Raw genomic sequence first — 17,632 nt, forward strand, 5'->3', positions numbered from 1 at the left:
AGCTCAACATGGGCGGAGTTCAGCAGGAGTGTAATTCCACTTAGTTCAATGCAAATGGACACACACACTCGGTGCATTCGAGCTGGGCGCACATTGCATTTCTGCAGTGGCGTGTATTCATGGATGCACGTTGCAACCTCGGATCTGTCTCCCTCTGCGGTCGGTTCTACCTCGGGTTCAGATTCTTGGAGCTCCAAGCCTCACCAGACCGTGAGGCTGCCTGAGAGACCGGTCCATTCAACACCACCAGCTGTCATCATAGGCAGCTCTGTGGTGAGAAACATCTCGGTCCCCAAGGCAAAAACCCCTGTGCTACGAAGGAGCACGAGTACAGGACATAACAAGGCTGCTTCTGACTGTTCTACCACAGATGCCGGGAGCTGACGACATAAGGAGGGCTAACTCGGAACATTTGAAAATTTATTTTAAAGAACTGATTTTATCATTAAAAGACTACATAAAACGGCCAATAATTTCAGGTCCAGTACCATCGTTGGGCCACGGGTGTGAAAGATTCAGCAAACTGCTTGCATTACACATCTGGCTAAAAGACTGTAGCTCTGCTGGAGTCACTTTTATTGATAACTTTGTCACCTTCTGGAAACAAGATACTCTACAGGATTGACTAAGCCCATCCAAATCGTCTTGGCTCCTGGACTCTGTTCATGCATTTCAAGGCTGCGTTGAATCAATGACTGGTAAATGATCCAAGACCAGCTCAGTTAATCCCTACCATTGTGACAATAAGTCGTCATAATGCTGCATCAAATGTACATGATCTTAGGGGCATTGGCAAACACAATGTAAGTAATTTAATTTATGTACCCCTAATTGCACCGAATACATCTGTATATCCTACAGCTATTGTAAGCAGTAATCATGAGCCTATAAATCAGAGTTACACTGTTAGCACTGAGGCGGTGTGCAATAGTAGGAAGACCACTTAGTGCAGGGTGAGCTGCATGATCAGCTCCAATGTAAATAACATGAGTAAGCCTACCTCTGACAAGCTTCCCAGTTAAAGCATTAAAAACAATCAAGCAACCCAGAAAAGTGCTAAAAATAGCCCATATTAACATGTGTAGCCAACGAAGGAGTGGCTTTGTAAGAAGCATTTCAAGGTCCTGGAGTGACCTAGCCGGTCTCCAGATCTCAACCCCATAGAAAATCTTTGGAGGGAGTTGAAAGTCTGTGTTGCCCAGCAACAGCCCCAAAACATCACTGCTCTAGAGGAGATCTGCATGGAGGAATGGGCCAAAATACCAGCAACAGTGTGTGAAAACCTTGTGAAGACTTACAGAAAACGTTTGACCTCTGTCATTGCCAACAAAGGGTATATAAACAAAGTATTGAGATAAACTTTTGTTCTTGACCAAATACTTATTTTCTACCATAATTTGCAAATAAATTCATTAAAAATCCTACAATGTGATTTTCTGGATTTTTTTTCTCATTCGTCTGTCATAGTTGAAGTGTACCTATGATGAAAATTACAGGCCTCTCATCTTTTTAAGTGGGAGAACTTGCACAATTGGTGGCTGACTAAATACTTTTTTGCCCCACTGTATGTGGTGGAGTAAGGTCCTGAGGGCACACAGTGTGTTGTGAAATCTGTGAATGTATTGTAATGTTTTAAAATTGTATAAACTGCCTTCATTTTGCTGGACCCCAGGAAGAGTAGCTGCTGCTTTGACAGCAGCTAATGGGGATCCATAATAAATACAAAAATATTTTACAAAATACAAAGGAAGCCAGGCATCCCCATAAAATTGACCAATTAGCCATGGATGGAGATCAGGATTAGGACTTGTGGTTTTACTTAATTCTCCGTACTGGCCAATAATGATAACGGTAATTCTGATCCAACCATTAATTAATACATTGTTGTGCACCTGGCCTGAGAGGATGAAAGTTCAACGGGTAGCTAGATGTAGAAGGCTAATGTTAACTAGCTAATGTTGCCCATGAATGGGGCTCCCAAGTGGCACAGCGGTCTCAGTGCTTGAGGTGTCACTACAGACCCTGGTTCGATTCCAGGCTGTATCACAACCGGCCGCGATTGGGAGTCCCGTAGGGCAGCGCACAATTGGCCCAGCGTCGTCCAGGTTAGAGTTTGCCCGGGGTAGGCCGTCATTGTAAATATGAATTTGTTCTTTATTGACTTAAGTAAAATATCAAAATGGAAGTTAAGCTTGCGAGCAAGCACTTTAGCCCGATAGCCTATAAAAACAAAAAATAAAAGCATGTACTGTATGACAACGTGATAGACTGTTTGGTCAGCATGAAAGAGGAGGATGGCATTGGCGTTTTTCCACAAGTAGTGAGTCAATATGTTTTTCTACTTGCACGAACGAACACACACGCACACAAACAAATCAGAACCATGGACAGCTACATCATATTTAGTTTTCGTTGATTGGACAAAAAATGGTTTAGTATCTTTTAGTTGTCACTGTATTAGACAAAGCAGAGGTGATTTGATGATGTTGACATGGTGCTAGAATAGTGGAGGCAGCACCTGCCTTCTTTGCCACTTGCGGTATCCATCTGTGGTTCTAAATCAATAGTACTTTAGTGGGATGAAAATGTCTGAAACATCAACTTGCTTTACCATGCTGTAGGTCATGTAACTGTCTGTTACATGCAATATGCTTTGTGGACGTCACTGGACAGAGGTCACTATCCGGTTTTGTGAGAAAACAAAGGTGTGGTTGAATTTATTCTGCCACTATCGTCTTACTTCTTAGTGTCTCGGTCTTTGGGCCGATACATCACGGTCACAAGTCATATGAATTAGCTGGATTTATAGAGCAAACTGCGCAATTATCACAGCACGGGTTGTAATATGGCTTTTTTTTTTTTTTGCTTCCACAGTGATTTTATCCACAGCACTGTTACTGCATTTCAACAACTTTGATTGCCATTACCATTAGTATTTATCCTGCTACTGGTCACTATTATTCCCATTTAAATATATACATATGTATATATTACCATTAGTATGTTACCAAGTATTTATATATTCCTGCTACCAGTCGCTTTTCAGCCCTGTTCAAATGTAAACTGAACAAAAATATAAACTCAACATCAACAATTTACAACGAGTTTACTGAGTTACAGTTCTTATAAGATAATCAGTCAATTGACAATTTCATTAGGCCCTAATCTATGGATTTCACCTAACTGGGCAGGAGCACAGCTATGGGTGGGCCTGGGAGGGCATAGGCCGACCCACTTGGGAGCCAGGCCCAGCCAATCAGAATTTGTTTTTCCGAATGTAGAGGTCCTGGGCTGGCGTGATTACACATGGTCTGCGGTTGTGAGGCTGGTTGGACGTACTGCCACATTCTCTAAAGCAACGTTGGAGGTGGCTTATGGTAGAGAAATTAACATTAAAATCTCTGGCAACAGCTCGGGTGGACATTCCTGCAGTCAGTAAGCCAAATGCACACTCCTTCAAAACTTGTGGCATTGTGTTGTATGACACAACTGCATATTTTTAGAGTGACATTTTATTGTCCCCAGCACAAGGTGTAATGATCATGCTATTTAATCACCTTCTCGATATGCCACACCTGTCAGTTGGATGGATTATCTTGGAAAATGATAAGCGCTCACTAACAGAGATGTAACCAAATTTGTGCTCAACATTTGAGAGAGATACGCTTTTTGTGCATATGGAACATTTCTGGGATCTTTTATTTCAGCTCATGAAACATGGGACCAACACTTTTTGTTCAGTATACACTACCGGTCAAAAGTTTTAGAACACCTAGTCATTCAAGGGTTTTTCTTTATTTTTACTATTTTCTACATTGTAGAATAATAGTGAAGATATCAAAACTATGAAATAACACATATGGAATCATGTAGTAATCAAAGAAGTGTTAAATCCAAATATATTTCATATTTGAGATTCTTCAAATAGCCACCCTTTGCCTTGATGAGAGCTTTGCACACTCTTGACATTCTCTCAACCAGCTTCATGAGGTGGAATGCATTTCAATTAACAGCTGTGCCTTGTTAAAAGTTAATTTGTGGAATTTATTTCATTCTTAATGCATTTGAGCAAATCAGTTGTGTGACAAGATAACCCTATTTGGTAAAAGACCAAGAACAGCTCAAATAAGCAAAGAGAAACGACAGTCCATCATTACTTTAAGACATGGAGGTCAGTCAATACGGAACATTTCAAGAACTTTGAAAGTATCTTCAAATGCAGTCGCAAAAACCATCAAGCACTATGATGAAACTGGCTCTCATGAGGACCGCCACATGAATGGAAGCCGGAGTTACCTCTTCTGCAGAGGATAAGTTAATTAGAGTTACCAGCCTCAGAAATTACAGCCCAAATAAATGCTTCACAGAGTTCAAGTAACAGACACATCTCAACATCAACTGTTCAGGGGAGACTGCGTGAATCAGGCCTCCAAGGTCGAATTGCTGCAACAAAACCACTGCTAAAGGACACCAATAAGAAGAAGCAACTTGCTTGGGCCAATAAACCCAAACAATGGACATTAGATCAGTGGAAATTCTGATGAGTCCAAATTTGAGATTTTTGGATCCATATGGGTTATATCAAATCAAATGTATTTATATAGCCCTTCGTACATCAGCTGATATCTCAAAGTGCTGTACAGAAACCCAGCCTAAAACTCCAAACAGCAAGCAATGCAGGTGTAGAAGCACGGTGGCTAGGAAAAACTCCCTAGAAAGGCCAAAACCTAGGAAGAAACCTAGAGAGGAACCAGGCTATGAGGGGTGGCCAGTCCTCTTCTGGCTGTGCCGGGTGGAGATTATAAAAGAACATTATAACAGAACATGGCCAAGATGTTCAAATGTTCATAAATGACCAGCATGGTCAAATAATAATAATCACAGAAGTTGTCGAGGGTGCAGCAAGTCAGCACCTCAGGAGTAAATGTCCGTTGGCTTTTCATAGCCGATCATTAAGAGTATCTCTACCACTCCTGCTGTCTCTAGAGAGTTTAAAAAAGCAGGTCTGGGACAGGTAGCACGTCCGGTGAACAGGTCAGGATTCCATAGCCGCAGGCAGAACAGTTGAAACTGGAGCAGCAGCACGGCCAGGTGGACTGGGAACAGCAAGGAGTCATCATGCCAGGTAGTCCTGAGGCATGGTCCTAGGGCTCAGGTCCTCTGAGAGAGAGAAAGAAAGAGAGAATTAGAGAGAGCATACTTAAATTCACACAGGACACCGCATAAGACCGGAGAAGTACTCCAGATTTAACAAACTGACCCTAGCCCCCCGACAAAACTACTGCAGCATAAATACTTGAATAATACTATCATAGTTTTGATGTCTTTGCTATTATTCTACAATGTAATTAAATTGTTAAAATAAAGAAAATCCCTTGAAAGAGTAGGTGTTCTAAAACTTTTGACCGGTAGAGCGAGATGTATTTTCTAAATATATATACGCGCTATCTTCTCCCACTGCCTCTCACCACCATTTGATAGTGAGTGAAAATGCCAGCCAGATGCTTCACATTTATACATCCGGTGAAATATCTGTCTCATTGTTCTATCTATGGCATAGCTCTAGATGAGTAAACTGATGTTTTTCTGGTCTCTGATACCCAAAGTCAGTAAACTAGACTACTTTCTATTAATCAATCAAATGTGGTAAGTTTGTAATTTTTGTGAAATACTCCTTCCATGGACGCTTTCGGATTGATAGTGAACAAGCCAAAAACAGCAATGCCCCGCCTAAGGGTCTAAAACATGCTCTAAGGTACCTGCATTTATAAATTTTTTCCCACAAATAGTTTAGATGGCTGTCATGACTATCCTGGTGGAGGATCCAAGGCCTCAGATCAGCTTGGCAAATGGCTGACAGCTAGCCAGACCTGGGCCGGTTTTATGACACCTCAGGCCAATTGCAAATCTTATGCAGCAGAGAACCCTCTCTTGTTTTTTAGTATCATGATTGGAATGTCTTTGTTACAAAGACATTCTGCTGCCCAAAAACTCTCCAGAGAGGGAACTTTGGAAAAATATTTCTAAGATAAGAATGTTTAGAATGGTCAGTGGGGATCTAAAGAAAAATCATGTCTTATTGCTTTTCATTTGGTGATGTTGTTAAAAACTGTATGAACCGAATACTGTAACTTAGGGAGGAAATCCCCTTTCGATGTTAAGTTTCCATCCAATATGATTTTAATACGATATGAAGATTGTTGAAATTATCTTTGTTAAGCTAGGAATGTGAATTTAGATTGATAACGGATCATAGTTTTCATGTCCCTTGCACATTAACCTAAACCACATGCGAATGAGGTCAGAAGAGCATGTCAGTGTGATAGAGTGCTTAAAAGGACTTGCTAAAAATTAACACAAGGCCAGCAGACGTGAAGCGTAAGCTAAACATTACAAATGGTTTAAACTCTAAGACCAGAAAACGTGTAGTTGTGGCTACACGGCTGAAACAACCTTCCGACAGGGCTTGGTTCTGACCGAAATAGACGACGAACGAAGGCATTCACCACATAAATACATTTGTTACTTTCTTACCCAAGCGGGCGGTGGTTCATGTGCAAGGTATATGATTAATGTGAGAATAGTTATAGAATGTATCTGCGATAAATGTCCCTATCTCTGTCTCTCTCTTTCCCCACAAACCTCTCCATTGTGTAACAAGCCGTAATATCTTGTCAGTCCACTAGGGACTTTTGTCTCATGCAAGTGTCTGTGTATTCTGTGTTATTATTTAGTCAGTTAGTAAATAAATAATGAAATCAATTTGTGTAGAACTGAATAATCAGAAAAGGCTGGGGTTCTTGCGGATTCAAGAAGTCTGTGACGTTCAGAATGAGACATATGAGGTAATGATTAATAAAAGACTTATCTATCTAGATCATCTTGAGTTTAATTTGGGAGATGGTAACTCGTTAAACTACTTCTTCCGTGGTGCCCCAAATTCCCAATGAGTTAATTGTTACATGATTCATTTAATTGAGTAACAATAAACATTATTTATTTGATTCGTTAAATAAGTCATCACATTAATCAAAGTCACGACATGGCCTTTCTAGTGAAAATAAATTTAATTATTGAAAAAGAGGACCAGAACCTACGATATGAATAATCAAGGACATGGGACTATAAGGTTCTATCTGCAAAATGTATAGTTTTGAGAAGTATTTTTTGAGAAGTCCCATTCAATATGGTTACTGGGCTATCATAATCTGACACTTATAGCCAGAAAGCTGTCTAAAAGCAGGTTTAACCTCTCTACTGTTAGAAAGCCGGATCAACTAAGAATACCTAAGAGTGAATTAAACTATTTTGAAAACGCAATTAAGGGAATTAACTGGAATGACCTCTTGTCCTATACAGACGTGGAAGCTGATAGTTGATAGATGTTTTTTTCTATCCACAATCCAGACTACAATAAATTATTTCTGAAAGAAAATCAAATCCAAACCTGGCCAAAAGAGTACTCTTCCTTGGCTAAATGGAGAAATCTGGAAATTGATGAAAGAACGAGATTATGCTCTAAAAATAGCCCTAAGATCCAAATTGGAGCATGACAGACGTAGGTTTACCATGTTGAGAAATAAGGTGATGAAAGAAATCAGACAGGCCAAGGCAAACTTTTTTATTAACATAATTGGTGAAGCAAAGGGAATCTAGAGAATCTAAAAAAGTTAACAGGGAAAGACCATGGTAACACTGCAAAAAGACTAGAAATCATGGTGAATAACAATCTAACACAGGATGCAGTCGAAATAGCAATAGCCTTCAATTCCTTCATTATTGACTCTGTAAGGGTACTGACACAGAACCCCTCCACTGGTTTCTTGGGCTCAGTGCTAGTGAATGATGCTCAACCTAAGGGAGTTTTCTGAAGGTGAACAAGGTGATTAGCTCACTAAAGAACTCTAAAGCCAAAGATGTGTTTGGGCTGGACTCTACCTTTCTTAAAATCTACAAAGAGTCACTCATTGGCCCCATTACAAGGTCACCAACACATCTATTGGTCTCAGGGTGTTTCCAAGGGTATGGAAGTCAGCCATAATAACGGCCATCTTTAAATCAGGCGACCCTGCTGACGTGAGTAACTACAGGCCCATTAGTATACTACCTGTGGTGTCAAAGGTTGTTGAAAAGTGTGTAGCAGAACAACTGACTGCCCACCTCAACAGCAGCCCCTTCACATTACACTCCATGTAATTTGGCTTCAGAGCGAACCACTCCACAGAAACGGCCAACTTTGTCCAAGATGGACAAAGGGGGCGTTGTTGGGGCTGTGTTTCTGGACCTAAGGAAGGCCGTTGATACTGTTAACCATGAGATTCTCATCACAAAATTGTCCAAGTTCAACTTTTCCCCTGATGCCTTGAGATGGATGAAATCATACCTTGAAGGCAGAACTCAGTGTGTCAGAGTGAGCAATGAGCTGTCGCCCACTCTTAGCTATGATTTGGGCGTGCCCCAAGGGTCAATACTGGGGACCCTCCTGTTCAGCCTGTACATTAATGATCTGCCTTCTGTCTGTACTGGGTCTGAAGTTCAAATGTATGCAGATGATACAGTGATATATGTGCATGCAAAGAGTAAACAACAAGCTGCACAAGAACTCACTACTGTAATGGTCCAGGTTACAAAGTGGCTCAGTGACTCGTGTTTCCAGTCTGTGCGAGCAAAACAGTCCTGTAGCTTAGCATCTGTTCATCTGACCACTATTTTATTGACCAAGTCACTGGTGCTTACTGCTTAAATTTTTGCTTGTAAGCAGGAATCAGGGGGATATAATTATGGTCAGATTTGCCAAATGGCGGGCGAGGGATAGCTTTGTACCCATCGCTGTGTGTGAAGCAAAGGTGGTCTAGAGTTTTTCTCTCTGGTTGCACATTTAACATGCTGGTGGAAATTTGGTAAAACAGATTTAAGTTTCCCTGCATTAAATTCCCTGGCCACTAGGAGCGTCGCCTATGGATGTGCGTTTTCCTGTTTGCTTATGACGGAATACAGCTCATTGAGTGCTGTCTTAATGCCAGCATCAGTCTGTGGTGGTATGTAGACAGCTATGAAAAATAGAGATGAAAACTCTCTAGGTAGATAGGGTGGTCTACAGCTTATCATGAGATATTCTACCTCAGGCGAGCAAAACCTTGAGACTTACTTAGACATCACTTACATATATGCATAGTCCGCCACCCCTTGTCTTACCAGATGCCGCTGTTTTATCCTGCCGATACAGCGTATAACCCGCCAGCTGTATATTGATTATGTCGTCGTTCAGCCACGACTTTTTAATGTCCCGTTGGTAGTTTAATCTTCCTCGTAGGTCGTTGATTTTATTTGCCAATGATTGCACATTAGCTAGAAGAACGGAAGTCAGGGGGGGTTATTCGATCACCTACGAATTCTCAGAAACCAGCCCAACCTCCGTCCTCTTTTTCTCCGTCGTCTCTTCACACAAATGACTGGGATTTGGGTCTGTTCCCGGGAAAGCAGTATGACGTTCACGTCAGTCTCGTTAAAGGGAAAAAAAAGCTTCTGCCAGTTTGTGGTGTGTAATCGCTGTTCTGATGTCCAGAAGTTATTTTCGGTCATAAGAGACAGTAGCAGCAACATTATGCACAAAATAAGTTACAAACAATGCCAAAAAGCGACTACATAAAAACACAATGGGTTTGGAGCACGTAAAACTTTTAGTTTATGGGAAAAGTGGACTCTTGCCTTTTGGCTGATCCATTTGTGGTTTCACGGTGGGTGAAAAAAAGAGTTGGGTCATGTGGAATCGGTGAGGGTAACCAGAAGTGGTCTTGTGATAATTGTTTGTGTTTCTGTTGGGCATAGGAAGAATGCTCTCAGAGTAAAACAAATGGGGTCAAGAAAATTGAGTTGTTTCATTCTCAAGAAAAAGGCACCAATGAAAGGAGTGATAACTGGGGTAGCAGTAGATATTACAGTTGACTAGCTGAGGGCAAGTTTCCCGGTGTATGTGATGCTCGTCATTTGATGTGACGCAGATAGGGTGGCGAGAGCGGGGAAACAGAAGAGCCGTTGTCTGTTCTTTTGAGTTTTGAAGTTGAGTCTTTGCCTAACAAAGTGAAGTTAGGTTATATAAGTTATCCTGTACGAGCTTATGTGCCAAATACATTATGATGTTATAGGTGTCCAGCTTATGGGCATGTGGCAGCAGTGTGTAGGAGGGAGGGTCCAAGGTGTGAGAAATGTACAGAAGGGCATTAGGCAAAGGAATGTGTGGTATTGGGGAAAGTAGTGGAATGTGTTAATTGTAGGGGTGCTCATAGAGCTGGGGATCAGAAATGTCCCGTGCGAGAGAGGCAGGTTAAGGTTTCCAGGGTTAGAGTAGTGGAGAAGTTGTCATATGCTGAGGCAGTGAAGAAAGTAGTGGAAGATGGGTTAAGGGGGAGGAGTGGTGAGAGATAGAGTAGAGATATACCAGTACAGAGGGATAGGCCAAAAGTAAAATAAGTTCTAGCATTTATAGCAATGGTTATCAATTGTACTGCAGGGATGGATCAGAAGTCTCAGAAAATGAAGGTTGTGGTGGCAGCGGCAGAGAGGTATTTGGGTGTGCGAGACTTGACATCTGAAGAGTTACAGGGTGTGTTAAGTGGTGATGTCTCATTCTTTGATGATGGCATGAGGTAGGAATAAATACATTTAATTAGTGGAATAGGGAGGTGTTCATTTTATTGTATATAACTTTGAAATTAGTGAGAGTAGTGTTAGATGGTAGGCTATTTATTTAGTGCATATTTGTTTGTTTTTCAAGCTAAGTGTAAGGGAGTTGTACTCCAGTCTAGTAGGTGGCAGTAATGCAACAAATTGGATGCCAACCGCAGTTAAACCTCATAGAAGAAGAAGCATGTCAAGCGTCAGCCATCTTCTCCAGCCCATCATTCATTTCCAATGAAAGCTGCGTTTGCCTTGCAGCATTGCGTTGCAGAGGCAGTTGCTTTGCGTTCGGTGTGGTGCATACGTTGGATTTATCAAATGTATGTGTCAAACTGTATGCATTGAACTTTTGTTGCATACATATCCAGATGATGATGCTTACTATTTTGCGCAAAAACACTATCGGTGTGTTCGAAGCTGTCAATATTTCATCAATACGTCCACTCCTATTTATAGAGTTTATCTCGTGATCTCACAAAAAAACTTTTGTTGCCATGAGCTCACAATGAGTCATTTTGAGGGAGATGTCCTCAATTTGGTATAAGTAGTGCCAAGACGAGCTACTACTTCCAGTTCTCTCATTTAATACATTACCCATATCACCTTGCGGTCCTTAACGGAAGTCCTTTCCTTTCGGCCGTTGCTGACTCCCTTCCTAAAATTACACAGGCGGGTGAGTTTATCAAAATCTATGTCCATCTACTGGTTTAGTAGACAAAATAAATAATGTTGACATAAATAATCACCGGCGCAAATTCAACATTCAGAAGCCATCGAATAGTATTAGACACTGCACATTTTTAAATGCCATGGTTTCGATCGGCTTGCATTCCATGTGGCTAGCTAGCCTTCCTAATATTAGAACTGGCTAGTGACTAGCGATGTCTACAGTGTGGCCGAGACGTGTTCGTTCTATAAACCACGCTTTAATTTAGCATGGTTTTTAGGATCACCCTGGATATGCCTGTTAACTACTTTGACCAGACTAACAACGCAGCCAACCCTCAAACAATGTTCGTTGCTGTAGCTAGAACACACTTGCTACTTCAATGCGATTGACTGTTCCCATTTGTAAAGGTAGAGTCGAGGTGTCTGTTGACTAAAGTTAACCGTCAGCTACCTGTAGTTTGCTATTGCGATAAAGGGATAATCTTAATGACATGCACCGTGTTAGCTGGCTTGTTTTCTAATGAGAGTTGTTGGCTTTTAGTTACTAGTCATGTAACTGTGACTAACGTTTCACAACCACTGATTGTGGGTGATTAGATATGCAATGGTTGTTTTTTGCCAGTTGTGAAACACTGCCCAAAATTAAGTTAACAAATAACAGTTTACCCCATTACAGGTCACCATGGCAGCCCTCCGACCTCTTACCAAGCCGAAGATCGTCAAGAAGAGGGTTAAGAAGTTCATTCGCCATCAGTCTGACAGATATGTCAAGGTCACGGTAAGAGCATTTGCTACACGCATAACTTTAAAGATGATAGATCTGCCTTTAGGAATGTACAGTTCTGTAATTTGTGGAGCGAGCGATGCTTTTCAGACATTACACATGCAGAGAGGCAAAGGACATTGATCTCCCTCGAGCAAAGTAGTTGGAAGGAACATTGATTATAACTGCTTTTAGTAAGTAACATCTTTTTCTATGCCCCCTCCAGAAAAGCTGGCGTAAGCCCAGGGGTATTGACAACAGAGTCCGCAGGCGGTTTAAGGGCCAGATGCTGATGCCCAACATCGGTTATGGTAGCAACAAGAAGACCAAGCACATGCTGCCCTCTGGCTTCAGGAAGTTCCTGGTGCACAACATCAAGGAGCTGGAGGTCCTCATGATGAGCAACAAGTACGTTTTGTTGGGTGCACTGTATTCTTCCCCGTGGGTCCATTTGGCTTGTTTACTCAAACAAGTATCATTAGAGATGCAATAATATATGCTTTAAAACAGTTATCCTGGTGTTCTTTCTAAAGGTACTAAATACAAAATGGATTGGACAAGTTGTTGTTTTTTTTAAATTGAGGGGGGAGGGGTTTCTTCTTTGACCGGAATTTCCAGCATTATCCACTAGGCTTGCTACAGGTAGAACATCCGAGAAAATGTTTTGACACAAGCTTTCTCCAATCAATCTGTAGTTGTGTGTGTTTGGGGGGGGTCACACCTAAGCCAGGGGAGGCGTAGCTCTACAAATCTTAATAGCGCAAAGCCTATTTGACAGGGAATACTATTTGTAGATATCCAGTGGACTCAGAAGTTGTATCTAAAAATGCAGACCTGTCAACCTGCACGTATTTTGCGTACCATGCTTGAGTACCCTAGTATGAAAAACTACCCCAAAAATGCAAAACAAAATAGGCTTCTAGTTGGCACATTGTGGTTTTTGACTCAACCGTATTACGTGGTAGCTGAGGCAGTCAGAGGACTTGGTCGAGGAGGACCACATCTCTAGCTCTCTCCCTGTAGTCGTAGTACTATCAAAGATGGTTGATAAATGAAGAGTTGTCTGGCTGATGACTATTGGGAAAATATTGTCAGTACCTGTCTTAAGGGGTTTTCTCCCCCATAGACATCAATGCGATAGCAACTGAGTCTGGTCTACTTAGTTAATTTACTTTAATTGAACCAGAAAAAACAGCTAGTGGGTTGTCTTGCTTCCTTTTCTGTCTCTGGTACAATTTTCCTCCCTTGAGCTGGATGGCAGCTCCACTTTGTCAGTTGATGCCACTGATGTGAGGAAAAAGGGTAGGGAAAAATCGAGAAGAGCAAACTGTTTGCCGAATATATTTTTACAAAATTGTAATCACTATTTTGTAGTCAACTAAGGCTTCCTTACAACGATGGTAGTTTGCTACAGCGTTTAGTCAACTAAGTGAGAACACTTGTCTGCACATGCGTTTATCTCAACAGTAGTATGCGCGCATGCATTGACAAGCAATGAAACTGCGTAGTCACTGCGTGGATGGAAACAGACTTGATGTCCCGATGATACTGTCCTTCACAGAAAGTTCTGGTAGACTGTTAAAGATTAGTAAGGCTATGTTAAAAATGTCTTCATCTTTTCTCTTGATATAGATCTATGCCAACAGTAGGCTTCTAAGTATGTGATAATAGTCAGTTTACCAAAACAATCAATGGTAGCCCAGTAGACAAGACTAACCTGATAGATTAGGTTGTGGATGGAGATCTGAAAAAGCTCATATAGGCCTAGTTCAGTTGTTTCATATTCCAAATAGCCTACAGTAAGGTAGACCAGGGTTTCCCCAACTACTGGAGCCCCCCAGGTTGGGTAGGGGGTAGGCCAGGAGGGTGTCAAGTCAACTTCCCCCTCAGGAAGTTGGAGCATTTTTTGCCCCAGCACTACAAAGCTGATTCAAATAACCAAAACTTGATTATTAGTTGGTTATTTGAATCCGCTGTGCAGTGCTAGGGCAACATTTCTCCAACTTCCTGAGGGGGAAGTTGACTGACACTCTCCGGACCTCCCCCTCCCCAACTTTAGGCCTTGATCAGCAACAAATTGTTTGAAAATCCTAGGGCGTGCCCTAATTTGGTAAATTTTAAACTTTTTTCTAGTTAGCTACTGAAGAGCAGCCAATTACCATATACCCATGAACAATCTATAGTCTACCATTTCTACTGAGGCAGTCTTCTGCCAACTTATGTAATAGGCTTTAAAAGGTCAATTTGCGTATGATATGAGCAATGTGGGTGTCGCACACGCACATCGTGGGGTCCACTTCAGGGCTTTACAGTGCGACCATTCTACTTGTGTATGCGGTTAGACTTTGCTGTGCGGCCTGGAATGTTCATTTAGGAGCACCAGTGTGCCTAGAAAGATGAAAGATCCGCTATGCAATAATCGCTCCGCCATTTCCTGGGTACTAAAATTCGAATAGTTCGCCTAATTTCAGTTTGTGACAAAACATGCAAGTATAGTGTAGAGAATCATTTAACCATCTAAAGTGCTGTTTGGAGCTGGTGTGCAAAAGTAAAAGCCGCAAAAACAAAACTTACTCGCGGGAAGCATAAATATAGCGCACATAGAACTGCTTCTTAGGCTTGCTTTCAATGAGAAAGAAATGTGAGTTTAAGATCTGTCCATGTAAATTTTATCCGGTCGCCCAAAAATAGATATTGCAACTTTAAGGATTCTAGCTTTATAAAATGTTCATTGTGCTCAATTTCTTTCTGTGCGCCTTCATCTTTCAACTTGGGGGCACACATGCTCCATGTAAAATATTGTCAGCGTAGAGACCTGCATGGGTCAGGGGCGCTGCCGCCGCACTGAAGTGATACTCCCCAGAAAATGTCAAGGTTGGAAGGTCGGAAAATGGGTCAATTAGGGGCAGTTTAAGGGGAGAGTCAATAAATCCAATCATGGAAGTGTGCTGTATCGAACTCTGAGTGTTCCCCCAACCGGCAGTTGAACCCTGGTCCATCAACTGTCAAGCCTTAACCGTTACGCCTGTCCCCCCACCACGCATTCACACACAACCAGACATTGATTGGAGACGGCTTGACAAATGTCTGAAATAATGCAGAGAAAAACTAAGCTAGCAAGCTTGGTATTTAAAAAAAGAAATTGCATGTGAAATTTAAAGACTACAAATTTAAAGACTGTTCTATACTCGAAGGAGAGAAACATACCTACACTGTTTTACTATTAAATGCAGTGCTGCTATTTTACATTTCGTAAAGCAGCTTGTGTTACTTAACCAGGCAAATGGTAGCTAACTAGATGGCTGGTGGTGACTGGTTAGTTACAGGGAAAGCAAGAGAGTGGCCTGCGAGATGTGTATAATCAGAGCAGAGCTGGTCTGCCTGTGCCCACAATCATCACTTGCTCCACCACTGCTCAACAGCTCATGTAGGCTTTGTGCCAGGTGTTGCGTGTCTTTCCCACTGCTCAACAGATCATGTAGGCTGTGTGCCAGGTGTGGCGCGTCTTTCCCACTGCTGAACAGAACTGTGCATCAGTGCTGTTAATATTATTTGTGCTTATAGCTCTCAATCTTTCCAAAAACTCATGTCTACTCCATTTAGTAGTCAGATTTTGGCCTCAGAGAGCATTTCGTATTGTTTTAGTCAACTGAAATGAAAAAGAATTTGCCTATTTGGTCAGTTATAGTCTGGTTAATTGCCACTGAAAAATAGGCGTTTGACAAATAATTTATCCTGCTCTTACCTTCTCCGTAGGACCCATGCTGCTGAGATTGCCCACAACGTGTCTTCCAAGAACAGGAAGCTGATTGTGGAGAGAGCAGCCCAGCTGGCCATCAAGATCACCAACCCCAATGCCAGACTCCGCAGCGAGGAGAACGAGTGATCCAGCCATTATTTCCCAATAAAACACATGTTTAAATGTGTATGTCTCCTGGCAAATTATTTTTTCTGGTCTAACACTTTGCTATAGCTAGACTGTTCAAATTCTCTACCCGTTTCCCTATATTCCTGACACCAATCCTCCCTTTAAAGTGGAGAGTAGACACGTGGGCGAAGGGTTGAGAATTGGTCTGGTTCAGCATGACTGGTCTAGATGGTTCTGAGATTTCTTTGAGAACCATTGAAAGTGTCAAGTTCCGAGTGCACCTTTTTGAGAAGGGTTATGAAATACATCAAGTTAACTTCTTTTCAGACCAAATCCTGTATATACTCCTACCTGTTAGACAGTCCTATAGAGCAGAGAGGGTTGTATCTGGAAGAGAGAAAAAAAGACCCATGTTATTTAGAATATTTCAATACCACAAGCTAGGCTTCTATCTCATTTGTGACAGATTTTCATGTGAATATTCTACAATCAGCGTAAATACAATATGCTGATTGTGTTTCCATCAAATTGACTTGTTGAGGATGAAAGTCTGCGTGATGCCATAGTGCACATAAATTGTGTTTTCAACTCCGGTGGTTTTGTCAGAAATGTTGCGTTATATAGAGCATGTTTCTTCTCTGATCTTGCCACATGCGCTCGCAGCTATGGTGCAGGTATAGCCTGCCTACGAGATGACATTATGGACAAAACAGTAGCCACGCATTATTGGGAAGGAGCATTAAGTTCATCACCTTGCACTTTCACCAAACCGATGAAGTTCCTGATCTATTTAATCTGTAGCCTAATAAAATGCATGCTTTCGCAAGTCATTGTGGGGGGACCACATGTCAAGTTTGGTACAGTGTGACAGTTGTTATATCAGTATTTCCACTGCCATGTCTCACAGTTTATTGACATTTGGCAAGTTCATGACAAATTAGCTTTTTCAATCACTATTTTTATCCGTCATGTATTTTACGCGCATTAAGATTAGATGGAAACCTGGTTACTGGAGACCTGTGATCTGTGTGCAACACAAGGGAAGTTTTAGACCTGTGTGACATGTCTTGACTGAAACTATGGGATAGCACTGACTACTATTCCCAAGTGCATCAGTGTTTGTTGTGCTAACAGCCTTGTGGCACTTCAGCCGGATGTGCAGTCATCCTTGCCAACACCCTGTAGTGATCCTTAGCCCCATTCTGACAATTTAGGATTTAGTAAAGCAATGGAAACTTGTATGAAAGATGTTTTCAACTTCCTATTGATATGCTCTCAACAGGGATTTATGAGGCTTGAAGTAGTTGAATCCCCTTTGGGATCTTTGAAGATCTTGAAGGAACTTCATAAAAATAATAAAAAGATATGTCTGGGACATTAATCCGACTACTACACGATTATCATGAGTGCAATACGAGTCTGATAACCAGATGCTTTCAAATCAAGATATATCTTGATTTAATTTGCAAATATGTTGTAATTTAACACTACTTAGTTTTGAGGATTATTCAGAAATATTGATGAAACCAAAGCGGTTTGCTTTCTTCCACACGACTTTAATTTCTTCTCTGCTTATGACAGTTGGGCCTCATAAATTAAAGTAATTTAATGTAGACAACCGCATACAGTGTTTTGTTGGAATTACAGAAATGAAC

At 41.4% G+C, this 17,632-nt stretch overlaps 1 protein-coding gene across 2 annotated transcripts; it reads left to right on the forward strand.

Moving 5' to 3' along the window:
- The first annotated feature begins 11,208 nt into the window (after positions 1 to 11,208).
- On the forward strand, positions 11,209 to 16,034 carry LOC112215718 (60S ribosomal protein L32). 2 transcript variants are annotated; one of them, XM_024375039.2, is made up of 4 exons: positions 11,209 to 11,350; positions 12,023 to 12,124; positions 12,336 to 12,517; positions 15,866 to 16,034. In XM_024375039.2, exons 2-4 carry the CDS (start codon positions 12,029 to 12,031, stop codon positions 15,993 to 15,995), a joined length of 408 nt encoding a protein of 135 aa, XP_024230807.1. In that variant the 5' UTR covers positions 11,209 to 11,350; positions 12,023 to 12,028; the 3' UTR covers positions 15,996 to 16,034. The 2 variants fall into 2 exon arrangements, with proteins under 2 accessions (XP_024230807.1, XP_024230809.1); XM_024375041.2 differs by having other exon boundaries at positions 11,277 to 11,346.
- The last annotated feature ends 1,598 nt before the right edge of the window (positions 16,035 to 17,632 follow it).

This window comes from Oncorhynchus tshawytscha, linkage group LG16, assembly GCF_018296145.1.
Source record: "Oncorhynchus tshawytscha isolate Ot180627B linkage group LG16, Otsh_v2.0, whole genome shotgun sequence".
In the NCBI taxonomy this organism is placed as follows: Eukaryota; Metazoa; Chordata; class Actinopteri; order Salmoniformes; family Salmonidae; genus Oncorhynchus; species Oncorhynchus tshawytscha.

Bases quoted from the DNA above. Each gene is read 5' to 3' on its own strand.
- LOC112215718 (XM_024375039.2), top strand. From the start codon at position 12,029: ATGGCAGCCCTCCGACCTCTTACCAAGCCGAAGATCGTCAAGAAGAGG. The intron at 12,125-12,335 runs GTAAGAGCATTT...TGCCCCCTCCAG, and splicing joins ACAGATATGTCAAGGTCACG to AAAAGCTGGCGTAAGCCCAG. The intron at 12,518-15,865 runs GTACGTTTTGTT...CCTTCTCCGTAG, and splicing joins GTCCTCATGATGAGCAACAA to GACCCATGCTGCTGAGATTG.